At 36.6% G+C, this 15,652-nt stretch overlaps 1 protein-coding gene across 2 annotated transcripts in view; it reads right to left on the reverse strand.

The window, feature by feature from the left end:
- The window catches only part of CUNH8orf34 (chromosome unknown C8orf34 homolog), a 132,939-nt gene that overhangs the window by 95,530 nt on the left and 21,757 nt on the right, over positions 1-15,652 (reverse strand). Inside the window, exons 2-4 of one of the 2 annotated variants that reach the window (XM_088529744.1) lie at positions 12,824-12,971; positions 11,912-12,043; positions 4,200-4,328 (exon numbers count right to left, since the gene is read on the reverse strand). In XM_088529744.1, coding sequence (XP_088385870.1) covers positions 4,200-4,328; positions 11,912-12,043; positions 12,824-12,971 — 409 coding nt within the window. Of the gene's footprint in view, positions 1-4,199; positions 4,329-11,911; positions 12,044-12,823; positions 13,036-15,652 lie in introns of those variants that run through there. The other variant, XM_010225665.2, reaches the window with a different exon arrangement.

The raw sequence follows: 15,652 nt of genomic DNA on the forward strand, positions 1-15,652 counted from the left end.
TGGAGAAGACAACGCATGTAGTAGAGATGTAGGGAGATGTAGTATGTATTTGTATATGTTTCATAAATAAAAAATAAAAAATCTCTCCTATACAGTTGACTTGATAGCTCAAAATGCATTACAATGATCACAAATCATTAGAAAAACTAACAAAACCCAGTTTTCCCATATCGATATAGCTGGAGCTCTGGGAAATGGTCACCAAGTTCCAAAGCACTTGGCCGATAGTTATGGCAATATCTATCTCCAAGATCTTTATACTCTTCAAGATAATTTTAACTTTGAGTGAGAAGTCACTCGTAGCTTCTGAGATATACTGGACCTACTGGAGCACAGAATTACTCAAAATTATATTACATTGTCTTGAGAACTGTGAAAGGATGGAGTGAGCTAGTTTCAACTTCTAGAAGGACTGAGCATAAAACAGACCAAAATATCCAAGTGCTTGAGTCTCACCAGCCAAAGCTTTCAGACAACTCTAATTTTCTACAAAGTGCACAGGTTTCTCTAAAAGCGAAGATCTATATGTACAAAAGATGAAGCAATAGAAACAGGAGTTCAAATCACAGGCTGTGTCAGCTACACATGGGAAATGAAGTCTGTGGAGTCTGGAAACATTACAGCAAGACCTAAAACATACCTTTAAAAATGGAAATGAAGTCCAGGACTTGATGGAAAATTCACTTAACTTCAAAAGTCTGCCTTTATGCTCTACTCTTCCCTGTTCAGTTACTGAAGAGTGAGATCACAGGATGCTGTAAAAAGGCATTGATGCTGTGCTGTGATCATTCACTCTCTCAGGTTTTTGTTGATCCAGCTGCCTATCCCATACTGCTTGGAATCAAGGTTAGTGCCAAATGCAGCATTAGATTCGTATGCTTCACAGACATACTTGTAAAATCAAAAAGGCTGCCCAACATGCCCAAAGCAATCAGTAACACTGGAGAAAGTAGCTGTCACATTTTGTCACAGTCTTTGCAAAATTCACCATATGGGATGCTTACCACTCAGCTGTGTTTGAGCCCAGCACAAAATTAGATTCACATGCCTTAAACTTCTTAAAGGGCTAAAAGTGTCTCTCCTTTAAACTGACTGAGACATTTCTTAGGTGCAAACTTTAGTGTACTCTTGCAGTCATGGTAAGACCAGGCTTATTTTCAAAATTCTGCCCTTTTTTCATTTTTAACATTTTTTATTTTTAATTTTTGTTTTATGTCATCCTAATATGGAAGAAATGACAGAAGAGACTGGATTTCTTTCCTGAAACCATCTGAAAATCAAGAGTACAAAAAGGATGTAAAATTTTGAATAAATCTGATACAAATGTGATACAATCAAAATGGCTGAAGTGCAAAATGAGTAACAAATATCAAAGAACAAAAAGTCACCAGAAATTATAAATACCGTAGGCAAGGAGAACAAAGTAAAATACAGAACTAACTCATCAAAGAGGAAGAAAGCAAACAGTAGACGATAAAAAGAAATCTCAGTGTTGGATACTTCACACTTCCGATTTTAAGAGAAAAAAATGCAAGCTAGATAAAGGGAAGAACAAGCTGAAGGATATTCTGAAAAGTCAGATATATTCAAGATGACAGAATCTGGTGAAATTCTCTCATGTACTCTCAAGTACATGACAAACTAGATGAACAAAGCTCTGAACCTCTAGCAATTGTCTTTCAGGAATGAAGGAGGACAGAAAAGGGCAAATACTGTATCTTCCTTTTGAAAAGGAAAAGGGGAAGACTTGGGAATTACTAACCAGCCAGTCTATATATGACAGCAGCAAGAATATTCAACAAGTTTGTTAAATAAACAATTTACTAACATCTAGTGGATAGAAAAGGTGGTAAGAACACCAGTGACGAATTTATCAAGAAATCACATCATCTACTTGCTCTCTCAACTAAGAAATTTGCCTACTGGATTAAAGGAAGAAGCAGATGTAAAATACTTAAGCTTTAATAAGGCTCTGTTTACTATCCTGGATGACAATTTGATGAACAAACTAGAGAATTATATTCTAGGTGAAATCATCACAAGATATATAAACATCTAGAGGGAAAAAAATGCACTTACGGGGTAGTTTTCAAGGGAATCATGCAGAGGTCTGACAATATTTCCATTAATGATCTGGATGAAGAAGTAGAGAGCAAACTTCATGAAAGTGAGGGTAACATCAGGCTGCAAATGGTTTAAAGCACTGTGGGGTATTAAAGTTCTGCATTATCTTGATAAACCAGAGAAATAGAGAAATAGCCTGAATAGAACAGTTAAAATTAGTAAAAGCAAGTTCAAAGTAGTATGTCTTACAAGCAAAGAAATGAGTCACACAAATGTAAAACTGGAATAACTGGTCAGTAGCCAGAGTGGACACAGAAACGGGACATGAGCTAAATGCAATGCTGCTTGTAAAAAAAAAAAAACACTATTCCTAAATATAGTAACAGGAACTGTCACAGGTGAGATATGTAATTCTTTCTGCTCCTTTTTGACACAAGCCTCAACCGCAGTGACCATCTGCTCAGTTTTGGGCACTAATCTGAAGAAACGTGGAGGCATACTGGAAAAGAACAAGATAGTAAGAGAAATGGAAAGTAAAACTTTCACAGTTATCATATGCAGAGCCTACACACAGTTCATACAGCCTTAACTCAGCTTACAGTAAGTTAATCAAATATTAACTTATATTATGGGGAAACCAACAGGAAAGGACAGTGAAAAACACAATGTGCCATCAGAAAACATCAAATACTACACAAGAAACATCAAGGAAAGCTTCATTAGTGAAATAACTCTATAAGAATCTGGTTCAAACAAGATTGACCAGGTACATTAATCTCCAGTCCAACTGTAAGAGTCAAAAGAGCTGCAGTGTCTTGCGCACTGCTTCGAAAACTCTTTGGCAAAGAGTGGTACGGAATCCTGCAAATGGGATTTCTAGTGTCAGGAAGCCTGAGCTCAGTGAAACCCACACTATAGTCACAGGGGAAGAAAAACACATATGTTTAAAGATTAGATAGAGGTCTTTGTTGTTGAACTCTTGTTTCTGATCGCTTTATATCTCCAGTTCTGAAACGGAAAAAAAAAAAAAAAAAGTTATTTCCAAATCTGTTCGTGCCTGGTTACAAATCTCTAAAGAAGAAAGGCTTGGAAATGACAGACTCATTTGTAGCTGTCATGATTATAGGGTCAGATGGGGCTGTAAATTAGAGACCCTAATCAGGAGTGGTTTCAGATTTTTAGAGAATCCACAGCAGACAGACCTGTTAACTAGAAATGCAAGTAAGAAGAGCACTATAAATACACTATGCCAAAGCTCAAAATGCTTCACAAGACCTTCCATTTTATTCAGCTCTATTTCTGATGACACCATCTGGAATTTCTCCCATGAATGGAAGATGTCAGGGTAAAATTTATGGGGAGAAGAAAGGAGATATTTCTTTCTCATTCAGATGTCTCCTTCAAGGCTCACAGATCACACCAAACTTAGTTTTCATGTACCATGAAAGAATACTTGCTGGTTGGTGGTAATGTATGTTTCTACCACTGTATTCAAGACTTTTACAGAAGAGATGTATTCCTCATAAGATGTGTTTTTACCCTGTAATTCTCAAAGCTACCTCTTACACGAGGACGCTGTCTTTAAATGCTGTACCTGCTTGATTGTCATTCAAGGGATAAGGTGTTTTTTGCTTTGTTTTATCTTAATGAAATAGTTATTTACCAGTTTCTGAGTATTTATTTGAAATGCTTTTCAAACCTGTAAGGAATTAATTGCGATCAAGGCCATAAAACACCTAATTGCCCTTCAGTTAAAGGTCTGATCCCCATCAATGCAGTTAAGGTGTCACAGTAGTTAAAATCTAATTGCTACCATCCAAAGGAACAGTTTCATTGCTGCAAGTTTCCATCTTTTTCCTTACATCAGCTATGGTATTTGATTTCTTTGTGAGCTAATTCAGTTCACTAAGCTGACAAAAAATTAATTCAACAAAAAAAGAGGTGGAGGGGAAGTAGATGCAGTCAGCATTAGACCTGCAATATTAATCTTGGACATTCTAGGAACCCCATAAACAGAAATGTAACTGCTGATGTCAGTAAACTTAAGGAATGGAACACTGCCTTCCTGATATATATTTCCATATTACAAATCAGGCTGCATGGTTACATTAAAATACTAAAATGAATCAACTTACTGCGAGACAGATTCTCAAGGGCTTTTCCAAGTTTTTTGCTCTCTTGAAGAATATGATTTAGTTCATCAAAATCATGGCTCTCCGGTTTTGTCTTCCAATCCCAGTTAGGATGCTCTATTGACCTTGGCACTAAATATACACAGATATATACATGAAGTTTAGATTTGGTAGTTCAGATACCTATAGTAGAAAAAAAAGCTGCACAATGACTTTACTAGCTCAAGAAACTCATGAGTGGAAATGACTTCTTTCTCTTCCTAATTTACGGGTGGAAATATTTTCTCTGGTCAATAAGAAGTAAAAATAACTGAACAAATGCATACACAGAACTTCTGACTGACTCTTGCGACTGAATGCATTGACAAACAAGAATAATTTATACTGACAAACATAAAGTAAAAAGAGATTGTAATAAAATATTGTATTTGGGGGTAATTCATTTACATCAGATAGAAGTGTGTGTCCTAGGGGCCAATAAGGATAGAGTGAACACACAAAATTAAACAATACTTTGGCCTTTGCTAGTTATTTTATCCTTAAGAAAAAGGTTTTTTTGTTGTTGTTTTGGATAATACTTTTAAGTAAACATATAAAAAGAATTTTTTAAAAAAGTGTCACAAAATAACAGTCAATAAAAATAATGAAACAAAACCCATCCCTATTGCTCAGACTGTATAAACAAATGATTTCTATTTTGATAGGTAAAGAAAATAAACTTTGGTCTTTGGGAAGCACAGCCTTCTACACATTACATACTACCAAAACTTTGATTTAATTTTGAAAGAACATTTCTCTATGCTGAGCTAACCTCTCCTACAACGGCAGAGAATGAAGAAATCAGTTTTTGAGTGCTTTAAGACCCACAATATAGAGAGCGGCACTGACCAATGTGAATATTTTGAACAATTCAAGGAAATGAAAGTAAAAACAATACTGTCTCTGGAACTCATTTTTATACACTGTTTTTCCAGTGTTCCTATGTGATCTGTTGCCTTATCCACAAAAAGTAATTGCTGGGTTGTCTCTAGATGCAACACTACAGTACTGAGAACTGCACACTCTTCTATGAAAAAGATGCCTAGTAACTTCAAAAACAAGGTCTATAGGAATAGGTCCAAATGTCTCTTAGCAAGGTTTGAAGCTTTTTTATTTATAATTCTAACAAAAATGCTTCTAACTTTATGCTTCCAAACTTCATTTTTATCTAAAACAGAGGTGAAAATTTGAGTTCTACAGACTGTGTAACAAAAGGTGGTACTTCATGATCATTCAAAAATCCAGGATGCCTCCTGTATGATTACCAGAACTTTGAGTTCTGGTAGCCATTACACAATGTGCTACATAACAGCTTCTCTTGAAATTGGTCTAAATGATGACTGCACTTTGTGTAAATATAGGGTCTACTCTGGTTCTGCTCCACAAGGGAAATTTGATGTTAAGTCATCTTTTGCAGGTAAGGCCCCATGGAACAAAGGTTAATTTAAGTGCTTCTGTCAGAGGATGTGATTCCAATGCCTATCAACATACATCAAGCTATCTTAAAATCCATACAGATGCTGACCATCTAGAATGTATCCTGACCTGTGAAACCCACTCAGGAACTTGGATAAATATCAGGTGAGTTACTACCTTAGACTGTTCTAAAAGAGAGAAGACAAAGATGACATTAAAAACGACACACAGGGAAAAGGGCAAGAAAAAAGAGACACAGGAAGCCTTGGTAGGGAGAAGGGAAGACAGGGATAAGCTTTTAGTCAGAGTGAGAATGTCAGAAATTGGTTCTGCTTTGTGTTCAAAGAAGATAAACCTTGAATTTCCATTTGAAAAAAAAAAAAACAGAAATAATGAACAATGTCATTTTCTAGCGAATAGATATAATTCTCAAGCACAAGCATTGGGATATTAGGCAAGGTAATGACTGGACTCTACTCAGATGGACAGTTCATAATTTTTCTTGATCTTTTTAATGTCTATCATGTATTTCCTAATTCCTTGTTTTTGTAATCATGATCTTCATTAAAAGCTACTTAAAATGTTGTGTGATCAAAAATTGTCTCCATTCCCACATTCACAGACCCAGAAATTCAGTTATACACCACAGCTTCGGTATTTTTTTCTTATTTACAAGCAGAAAACAAAATTTTCCTTACAGTCCTGTTTCTAAACTTTTACTAATTCTTAATATAGTTAGTAAAGAAATTCTATAATGAATTCTTCCCATTTTTGCCCATTTTTGGTTTACAGTGAGAGGACAAGTGCCTTTACCACTTACTTTTTCAGCTGTACCTCCTTCAGCTGTACCTTGTATCATTTTAGCTTGCTGGCAATTTAAGTCTTTTCTTTCTGTGTCTCTAGTAAACTCATGTGTGCACAGACAGAAGCCCCTTAACATCACCAAAATACAAGCAAGCTCCCTATAATTTAATACAGTAAAACCAAGTAAAAAGATACCTAAGTCTTAGAATTTCTGTTTTGCAGGAAATTACAAAAAATGTAATTTGATTGATGTGAATTTGAAACATGCTGTATTTTTCAAAGTACCAAAGGGATGGAGATTTTGAGAAATCATATGATTTCAAAATAAAATGCATCTTGAGACCCATGACCAATGCTGAATAAAACAGAGGTCAGTTCTACTCATCAGCTGTCAACTACCTGATGGAAATCTGCTCTGTATAGATTAGCATGCTCTCTGTTTCAGTGAGCCCTTTTTTGTATTTCAGTCAAAATGTATCAAAACAGACATGCTGCCATGAAACATTTCTGTTTCAACAAATCATTCTACTGAGCCAAATCTGAGCGGGGGGAGCAATGCAGAATTAGAACTGACTAGAATTTTACTGCTTCTAGAGAATGTGTTTCACATGTACCTACTGTTGGTCCAAGTAACGAACAGACACTAAAACTAAAATCTTTGTTCCATCCTGTGACTTTGTCTCTTCTTTCAAGGTTCATTTTTAGTGCACATACAAAACTTTTAAAACATAAACTTGTATCTTCCCAACTATGAGATCAATTAAATACTGGCTGTTTTCGAACAGATGGCTTTGTGTGAAGCGTGCAGAACTCTACACAGACCTATGATCAACCTACAACCTACTAAATCAACTTATGATTTCATGAAAGTAGTCTTCTGTGTAAAAGCCGTCATACACCATTTCCACTCACATCTCACTAAAGATTTAATTAAAATCCATTCATAATATTCCAACCTTCCTTTTCCTTTATTATACTCAGTCATTCCTCAAAATCATCATGTCAGTATTTTAAACCCCTCATAATATTACCTGGCTCGACTTCATCCCTTTTATTTGAGAGATTTACACAATACTATGCCTTGAAATTCTGCGACTACAATTCAGTAGATGTATGACATCTACTCATAGCATTTGTATAGAAATATTTAGCTTTCTCTTTTTGGAGCTGAGATTGCATGCTAGAAATAGCCCAGTTTTATAATCTCATTTCAGAAAACTGCAAGAAGGTATTTTTCAGTATTTCTGATTTTCCAGTTTCCCAATCAATTAACGCACATCAACAGCAGATTCATTCACAGATTTGTTATGAATTCTCTGTCATAAATGAACAGATCATTATTTTTTATTGGATGATAGTACGAGATTGGTACTGTTCTTATCTACATATACCTGTCTTTTCAAGACATGATTTGTAGAAAGAAACAGACCAGTTGCTCATTAAATCCCGCAGCAGTAGGTTCATGGGAAGGTTATTTCTATCATAAGACACCTGGCTGCTTACTCATGCACAGACATGTTCATGGCAGTAAAAAGCCCTTCTTAGTTCTACATTTCATGAATGCATGGTATGGCCAGCTTGCATCTCAAAGAACAAAAATACAGGTGTAATTATTGATCATAAAAATACCCATGTACTTAAATCTCACAATAGATTCAGATTAGAGTTCTTATTGTGATCAAATAGCAAAACTATCTTACAAAGTATACTACCAGAGTGTGGGTATATAGTACTAGACTGACTGTGGGCATTAAAAGGTACCAAACACTATAACAGGATACTGGAAAACCTGAAAAGGGAAGGCTGAACTCAAGCAAAGCAAAAACATGATCTGATCTAATACGGAGGTAGTGAAGCCTAAGAGTAGCTAGCTGGGAAGCAAGAATTGTTTCACAAACTATTCAGAAACTACAAAATGTGTTCCTTATGCAGAATGATCTAAAAATTAAATCAATATGTAATACATATTCTAAGCTGTAAAAGTCCGAGCTTCAAGCCTCTTTCCTTGTCAGACCACAGAAGAAGCTTCAATATGTTTTTGCACACATCAAGTGTATTTTCAGATCCATTAAACGCTAAGTTTGTTTGAAGGGGGACTGAGGTGGTAACAGTGAGAAGCAGGGACTGGAGGAATCTTCCCAGTAAGAAGCTGAATGAATTCTAAGCAAGATGCAGCTTAACTAGGGTCTTGTAGTTACCTGCATAAGGAGGAGTAATCTGTCCAAGAAAAACATGCACACTGCAGTGAGCATAAGCTCTGCTGAAGGAAAAAATATGTTTGTTTCCCAAATGCTCCCCTGAAATGTGAGTTCTTCTCAAGTTTTTTCTTCTCAAGTTTTAAGTTTAAGAACATTTAAAGAAGATAGTCCTAAAACACAAGCTCTGTAGCAGAATTTGGAAAAAAAAATGTGAAAGGATATAAGCAGGAAGGCATGAGATCAGGGAATAATTTAGGCTGTAAGGGACCTCCTAAGGTCTCCCAGTCCAAAATACTGCTCAGAGCTGCTTCACTTAGATAAGGTTGCTCAGGGCCTTGTCTAGCTGATTTTGGAGTACTCCAGCCACTCTGAGTAACTTGTTCATCCTCACATCCTCACAGTAAAAATAGATTTTGCTGCCTCTTTGTCCTTTCACCACACACCTTTGAGAAGAATTTGGCATTGTCTTCTCTATACGCTCCTATCCAATAGCGAAAATAGAAATAAAATCTCTGGTTAGCTTTTTCTCCCGAAAAGGCTACAAAAGCCAATTCTTTCAGCCTCAGTCACCATGAACTCATCAGCTTGATGGACCTCTGCTGGGTTCACTCAAGTAATCACTGTCTTTAACGTGACATACTCCATATGCCATCTCAGAAGTGCCAAGGAGAGAGGAAGAACTCTTTCTGCCAGCCTGCTGGTTACGTTCTCACTAATGCAGCCCAGTATGCAGTTGGCTTTCATCCCTGCAAGGGCGCACAGCCACCCCCCGGCTCATATTCACATTCCTGTCCAATGGCATCCCAAGCCATTTTCTGCAAAGCTACTTCCTAGCCAGTCGATCCCAGTACATAGTATCGCATAGCATTGCATTCCACTCCCAGATGCAGAATTTGGTCTTTGTTGAACTTCATGAGGCTTCTGTTAGCTGATCTCTCCAGCCTGTTGCTGTTCCTCTGAACAGCAGTCCTGCTATCAGACTTACCCAGCATACCAACCATTCCCCACAAAATGGGTTCATCTAAAACCTTGGTGGCAGCACACACTATCCAGGTCATTGTTCAGGTCATTAATAAAGACTTTTAAACAGTACTGGTTCCAGTATTAGACTTTTAAGGATACGGCTAGTGACAGGCTTACAGTTAAACTTGTTATTAAAACCCTTGGAATCAACAGCTGAGTAAACTTGTTGTCCACTTTTCCAGTCCATAGCTCAACAATTTAGTTATAAGGATACTATGAGAGACCATGTCAAAGTCAATACCTTGCTAAAGTCAAGGTATTAAAGGTTCACAACTCTCCCCTGCAACACAGAGCCAGTCACTTCATTGTAAAAGGCAATCTGATTAGTTATATATGATCTGGTAAATCAATGTTGGCTGGTCCCTCACACATATTTTCCGAAACTTATTTTTCCTGATAATGTGCTCATCAGAAACCCTTCTTGTTGCCCAATATGGGAGGAGATGACTTTCACTGTTCTAGAGAAATCCAAGACCTCTGTCCCGTGGGCACAAGGTTTCAAATTCAGAATCAGCAGATGCCCTTCAATTCATGAACACAGACCCTTGAGATCATTCTTGCTATGAATATATAAACTATTTCTTTGAGTGATACATGATCTACCAGCTTAAAGCGTCTCTCTCACATCCTCTTATGAGATGATGTAAGGACAGCTAATCATAAGGCTAGCAGTGGACATCCAAATGATGAAAGTGGTGTACCCCTACCTGAGATCAAGGCTGAGCACTTGAGACCTTTTGGAGATGACACGGGAGTCACCTGGTCTATACCACAGGCTATGAAGTGCAAACACTGGTGGTGAGGAAGAGAACACTTCATATGATGACTGGAGAAGCTCAGGCTATGGTGGAACATTGTCTGTGGAACTCTACACCTCCAGAAGTTGCTGTCATCCAGCACACACTGTTAATTTATGAGCAGGTATGTCCACTTCTCTGAAAATCCACATTTAATATTGAAAGTGCATTAAAACTCACACTTCTCACTTAAAAATTCATATGTCTCGAGAGAGGTACAGCAGATCTAGTGATCAAATTTCAGCCTTTTTGAAGCAGGGAATGTGCCTCATGGAGAAGAGAGAGACACACCAAGTTCCATTTCCAGGGAAAATGAATAAATCCCAGAATCATTCTGGAACAATACAGTCTTGTTAAAATCTGTGTCATGGGACACTGCTGTCTCATTTTTTTCTGCATTTGTTATGATAATTTATTCTCAGTCAAAAAGGTTAGGCATTCCTAACCTTACAAGATTGATAATTACCCCAAAACAGTGTCTCTTTTACTCATAAATTTCTCATGATTTATTTTTCCCATTGCTCTACTATATTTTAACCTATCAAGGCCACCAGGAGATTCACCACTGACTCTACAAAAGTCAGGAATTTCCTGTCTTGTTTTTAGGGGATGCTTTCTATTGCAAATATATGGTATACCTATTCTTATCTGCTCGACCTTACCATAAGTTACTAATTAGTTTCACAATAATAAAAATTTCAAAAAATTACAATATTCCATAGATCAAAATATTATTTTAAAATTTACTTATGAAAATAAATAGTGTACACATATCCACGTGTGTGTATATGTGTGCATGTATACATATCACATATTGTATAGAATATGCTTGTCTAAAAACCTGATAAAACTCGAGCTTAGAACTAATCTTTAACAAGTCTGTACCTTAAATCTATACACAAAAATTTCATTACGACATTTCATTACGACTTTCTGCATCTATTTCTAGTACTCCTGTTCTACAGGTCATTGACCTTCTCTTCAGTCATTCTATTTCTTTTCTGCCTTTTCTTTCAGCGTACATTTAGGCTCTTTCAGCATTTCTCAGAGCAGTACTTATTCTGCCAACACCAACCCAGTACCTTGAATAAAACATGTTGACAACTCATGGTCTTGCATCACCTGGCCCTCTGAAAAATCTATCTAGTACGCAAAGAATAGGTCTTATAAATGTAAAATGACAAACAAAAACATCAAATCAAAACCAGCATCTGAATGGAAAAATGCACGACAGCTCAAATACTCTTCTGTCTCAGTTAGATAGGGTATGATCCACAATGCAAGTGAAAATAAAGCAAGAGTGAAACTCTGCTAATGTGTACACCTAGCCATTTCAACTAGTTATAGTTTGCTTTTCATTTTAATCCTAATGCAATAGGAAAATACACAACAGATGTAGAAGGATGCACCAATTAATAATGGACTAAAACTTCCTTACATGACTTGGACTCCGGTGATGGTGGAGAAATGTTGGACACAGCAAGGTCACTCTTTGATTTTTTAGGCTTCTTTGCATTTACCTGCCAAGGTTTATCATAACTTCTGAAATCTCTCCTCGTTCCTTTATTTTCTGTTAAAAAATAAAATCAGGCAATTATAATATTCATGGTATCACTTTTGAAGGATTAGATAAACAACTAATCCACAAAAATCAACCTACAAGTCAGCTATTTTTGTTCTCTTAATGCTAATTTTCATACTATTATTTCTTTGATTTTCTCAACACAAACTGTGAGAAATTCATTAGCACATTCCCAATAAATGAGGGAGACCTATTACAATCTCAAAAGGATTACCAGTCATTTTTTTAAATATATAGCCAGCTTTCTAATAACAGTTTATAGCAGAATAGCAGTTAAAATCAGAGTAGACATTACTTCAGAAGTTTTTTTATGCTTCTGAAGATCTACTAAAGTACTAATAAGTGTTGAAATGACGGGGCATCAAAATGTATTATTTTATTATGTATTATTTTATTAAAATAATAATTATCTTAATATATCTTATAGGAGTGAAGGAGAACAAAACAAAGGGAAGGAGGAAGCAGAAAGAAGAGCGAATGAATCAAGGGAAATTTAGATGCACCTTTTTCTCACTGAGATGTGCTTCCATCCCTGTAACTCTTACTCATACTCATATCATTTTTCCCTAGGCTGACCTAATCAGGAGTATACATTAAATCCAGTACAAACTGGACAAATAGGGTTTATTGTGCACGCTTAATATTGCAGAGTAGTACATGTACAGTAGGTGTGCAGGCATTCAGAAAATCAGTAACCAAAGTATGGGAATATTATACTGAAGACTGGCCCTTTCCAGCATACAGAACATAAAGGTATTTCATACATACCTGAAGTTTCACTCTCTGCCCAAAGGGCAGCAGATCCAGACAAGGTTCTCTGAAGCTGACTGCGGTTTCCCTGTTTGGACTGAAGATGATCAATTAGAAATGGGATTGGCTGGTCAGGTGTCTCTGTTATCAGCTTGGTCATCAACTCCTTCAGAAAATTAAAACAAAAGAAAAAAAAAAAAGTGAAATGCTGCATCTAACCTTATACTGGCCAAAAAAAGAATATTACTAAAGGAAAAGTCAGTTTTCAACTTCCGAGAAAAAAATCTGGAAACAGCAATCTTCTAATAAACTGCAGATAGCTTTGCCCTCTGAAGTATCACATATGCAGTAATTCTAGACTGTAGACTCATTTACTTACTAGAATTTACCTAAAACAACTTGAGTCCTTCTTGTCTAACCATTCAGGACAGTGAATAGCTTCTCTCCAACCCACAGCAAAGATTCTTTTGCATGGAAACTGGCAGATGAGGAAGGTTGGGGCATTTCTTAACCCTGCCCAGACACAGAACAAGCATCTGTTCAGAAGATGCACCCAGACCAGGAACTGCAAAGTCTGCCTGAATGGGCATAACCATTTTTGAAAGTCAGTCCTCCAGAGCATGACTACATTTAACCAAGCATATCTGGCATCCTTTCTCATAGATTTTATTTCTGAAGAGCATTTTATTAGACCATGCAGAAAAGGATGCAACACCAGAGTCAACAGGGCACCATTCCCACTCCATGTGTTCACCCTGTCTTATTGCTGTCGTACCCGCTGGTGTTGGAAGGCAGAAAGAGAAACTCTCTTGCTCCTTATTGCTCCTGAGGTCATCCCCAACTCCTTACACGACTCAGGAATTAGGAATACAGAAAAAAAAAATCTGTGGTTTTGTGCTGGGCATTTACACTGAGTGAAAATCTATGTGGGAAGGACCCTGATATTCCTATAGTATCACAGGGAATGTGTAGCTGTCACTGCAAAACCAAACAAGCTTCATGGAAGTCAGAAATATACTCCAACATACAACAAATTCAGGACCAAAAAAGGAGTAAGTTACCAAGAGCATTTATTCTTTTTTTGTCTACTCCTATGCATAAATCTTGCCATAACTTCCATTCACTTAATTCTGTCTCCTCTTTATGATTTTCATATTTCATTCAGTACTTCATTTAATGAATTTTTTTTAAATATCAGTAGTTAGTGGAACAGTTAGTTGTGCTGGAAAAGAGAGTTAAGAGGGAGTATGAAGAAGGTTGGTAAAATGAGTAACAGCCTGCAGTACTTTAAGATGCAGCAAGGTATCCTGGTCCACTTTAAGACTTTTTTTTTATTCATATATGTGTGTAAAGAAATAGACATAACCAAAAAGGAAATAGTAACAAGCTTTCCATTTGAGTGAAATTTAACTTAAGAAACCAAAGAGGAGAAAACACACTCAAACTCATTTCTTAAAAACATTAGATGAAGATCATCTGTTCTGTGATTTTTTATAATTATCTACAGGGAATCAAAAAACATGTCTTTGGTTTTAAAATTGAAATCCACAGGAAGAAATGAAGCTACTAATCTTAGAAATGGCAAAGTGAAAGACTGCAACTTCATCGAGACTGTCTCTCACTAATGCAAGAGAAACCCTCTGGTTTATATCATGTAGAGAAAAATTCAGAAGTTGGAATCATTCATTTTTGGTTGCTTGGCAATGCTCTAACTGTACGCCTTTTGTTTTTTTCCATGGCAAAATGCAGAATTGGTGACAAGCGGAAAGATGTGATCATGTGCTTGTGATGGACCACGACAGCTTCAGGGATTGCACTGCACGCAAAGGATCCCAGTACGAGCTGGAAAGTGTCAGTCCATGATAGGTGACCTGCAACTCAAATCATTTCTTTGAATGATGGTTTGAAATTGTGAATATTCTGTTTTAGATTAATAAAAACAAGATAAGAAAAAGGAAAACAGTGAGAACTGAGAAACTTTCATTGTTACTGTTAATTTTTGGAAGAGATGTAGGGGTGACAATCTGTCAATAAAACATTATGTAGCATTAGGAACATAGAGAACTGAAAAAAATTAGAATGCCTACATGTCAATGCAAGAATAATGCTACTTGATTACTGCTACCACTGACATATTTGTTATGGGCAGAAAAGGTCATTAACAAAAACAAGCCTAACAAGATAAGACTGATTACGGGATTCTTTACCTTATACTGAGTTATAGCACTGAAACAGAAGGACACTATAGCACAAGACAAAAAAAAAACCTGCTACTGCAAAACTTCTTCAAGTGAAATTAGGTCCTGTTCAATAGGACAACATCTGTATTTACTAATTGTCTGTTTATAATACGGACTAAGTGATACAGAGGCTTGTGCTGGCCCAGAACATAAAGAATTGGTTAATTCTGTGAGAGCAGTTAGAAAGAATTAAAAGAACTACAGACAGAGGCTATTTTCATCTATCCAGTCTAACAAATGATCTGTACAAATATTGTACATAAAAAGAAAAAAGAAAACAATGCTCGAATCCTCATAAACTGCAAATAGTAGGCAATTCAAAAAAAAAAAAGTGATTTCTGCAGTAAGTCTCAAACTGATTTGCCTCAAGCATTTCCAGAGATGGCATTAAAAGTCAATATAATTTAAAGTCAATATAAAAAGGCAGCTCAGATATTAAGCTTGGCATTACAAGCACAACATTACTCTTTAGTATGGTTCACTGCAAAAGAGGAGCAAAGAAACCAATAGGGATTTGTTCCTCAGGCAACTCGGAGCACGATGCCAGAGAGGGTTCCTGTTTCCCACAGCAGTGCTTCTGAGCCTCGTGGCATTTCCAGAGAGCATC

The sequence above is a fragment of the Tinamus guttatus genome, unplaced genomic scaffold, assembly GCF_059628265.1.
Source record: "Tinamus guttatus ecotype Peru unplaced genomic scaffold, ASM5962826v1 Tinamus_guttatus_pri_ptg000343l, whole genome shotgun sequence".
Lineage (NCBI taxonomy): Eukaryota > Metazoa > Chordata > Aves > Tinamiformes > Tinamidae > Tinamus > Tinamus guttatus.